Source organism: Bison bison, unplaced genomic scaffold (assembly GCF_000754665.1).
Source record: "Bison bison bison isolate TAMUID 2011002044 unplaced genomic scaffold, Bison_UMD1.0 scf7180017864383, whole genome shotgun sequence".
Classification (NCBI taxonomy): domain Eukaryota; kingdom Metazoa; phylum Chordata; class Mammalia; order Artiodactyla; family Bovidae; genus Bison; species Bison bison.
In genome coordinates, this window is record NW_011494955.1 from 95,869 (window position 1) to 97,848 (window position 1,980).

Here is a 1,980-nt window from a genome sequence, read left to right on the forward strand (position 1 = left end):
GCAGCTCCCCCACGCCCGGGGTGGGGGCCCTGGGCGCCGCCCTGGCCGCCGCCCCCTCAGACCCCGTGCCCGCCGACCTGCGGGCGGACATCAAGCTGCGAAGCCCAGCCCTGTTCATCTACACCTCGGGGACCACCGGTGAGCGTGCCCGATGTCCAGGACCGACCTCTGAACTCTCCTGCTGACCTGATCTCAAGCCTGATTTGTGCCCTCAACTTGGCCTCTGAAACCCTCCTTGCCCCTGGATTGTGACCCCTGGCCCCAACGTTGACAGCCAGTGTTATCTGAATGGTCAGTGCCAGAACCTTGCCTCTGGCCGGTAAACAGCCGCTGAAACCCTGACCTTTGGAATTCATCCGCTGAACCCCGATGAAAACCCACCCACGCTGGCCATCTTTCCAGAGCCTCAAACCCCTGAGCTTGCGGGCCTGCCCTACCCTCCTCTCCCCTCTTCTCCCCAGGGCTCCCCAAGCCCGCCATCCTCACCTACGAGCGGGTGCTGCAGGTTGCAGGGATGCTGACTCTGTGTGGGGTCACAGCCGACGACGTGGTCTACACGGTCTTGCCTTTGTACCACACCATGGGGCTTGTCCTTGGAGTCCTCAGTTGCCTGGACCTTGGTAAGCCTTTCTTTCTTTGAGGTCCCCATTCAATCCACAGGACTCCCAGCCTGGATGTCAGGGTGGCAAGCCCAATAGGTTACCCAGAACCCCAGGTTCCCATCTTTGACAAGGGACAGAGAAGCCCAGGGCCACCTGGATAGAGGGACGGACACCCGGGGAGTCCTTCGTGGCTGTGCCGCGGGCAGGAAGAGAGCGGCACTGCTGTGGGTGTTGGGTATTCCTGGCAGTCAGGGTCCCAGGTGGAGCCAGTGAAGGAACCGGCAGCAACCCTTCCTTCCGGGTGTCTCCCTAGACACCTGGCCACAAATTCAGTGAACAGAGCGCCTGGTCGGTTTTGTTGCCATTGTTGTCGTTTCTGAAATTTTAACATGGAATATATTGAAATACCAAAATTTCTAAAGTTTTCTACATGAATCCTCAGGTACTCACCACCCAGCTGCAGCCGTTAGCAGCATTTTGCTCTTCTGTGTTTTGATTATCACCTCCCCTTTACTCTCACTTTTTACTCTCATTATTTCTTCAAAAATCTTAAAATCATGGGCCATTTCAAACATACAGGAAAGCAGAGCAGATAGTTTGATGAAGTCTCTGAAATCCTCACCCAGCCTCAACAATTGTTAACGTTGCCAATTTTATTTAATAGGAACTCTCTTCTTTCTGGATTATTTTGGACCAGATTCTAGATACTATCTTTCTCTTTGTAAATACTGCAGTATGTATCTCTAATATGTAAGAACTTAAAACACCTGTGACCACTGTGATTATCACACCTACCTGAAAAATTAACAGTAACTCTTGAATAATATCTGATGCTCATCTCATGTTAAAAACTTCCCAGGAGTTCCCTAGTAGTCCAGTGTCTAAGCCTGTGTGCTCCCACTGCAGGGGCCACAGGTTCGATCTCTGGTCAGGAAGCTAGAGCCCACATGCTGCAACTAAGACCCAGGGCAGCCAAATAAATGATTACATATATTTTTTTTTAATTAGCCCAATTATCTGTCTTTTTGCAGTTCAAGTGTTCTTTGTACTTGCTTGCTTGGTCTCTGTTCCTCTCCCTCCCACATTCCTGTTAAAACTAGATAGTCTTTCTAGAGATGTTTTCATTTATTTTTAAAACAGTTTTTATTTCTTTGGCCGCACCAGGTCTTTGTTGTGGCATGCAGGACCCAGTTCCCTGACCAAGGATCAAACCGGGGCGCCTGCATCGGGAGCATACAGTCTTAGCCACTAGACCACCAGGGAAGTCCCTGTTTTATTTTTACTTTTTTTTTTTTTTTTTTTTTTCTTTTTACAAGAGACTCGCTTTTTAAAAATTTTTAACTGAAGGATAATTGCTTTACCATATTGTGTTTGTCTC

General features: G+C 49.5%; 1 protein-coding gene across 1 annotated transcript in view; it reads left to right on the top strand.

The window, feature by feature from the left end:
* SLC27A5 (solute carrier family 27 (fatty acid transporter), member 5) overlaps positions 1-1,980 on the top strand; it is a 30,518-nt gene that overhangs the window by 12,627 nt on the left and 15,911 nt on the right. The window contains exons 4-5 of the mRNA XM_010858030.1: positions 1-138; positions 462-620. The exon at positions 1-138 is cut by the window's left edge and continues 11 nt beyond it. Coding sequence (XP_010856332.1) covers positions 1-138; positions 462-620 — 297 coding nt within the window. The remainder of the gene's footprint in view (positions 139-461; positions 621-1,980) is intronic.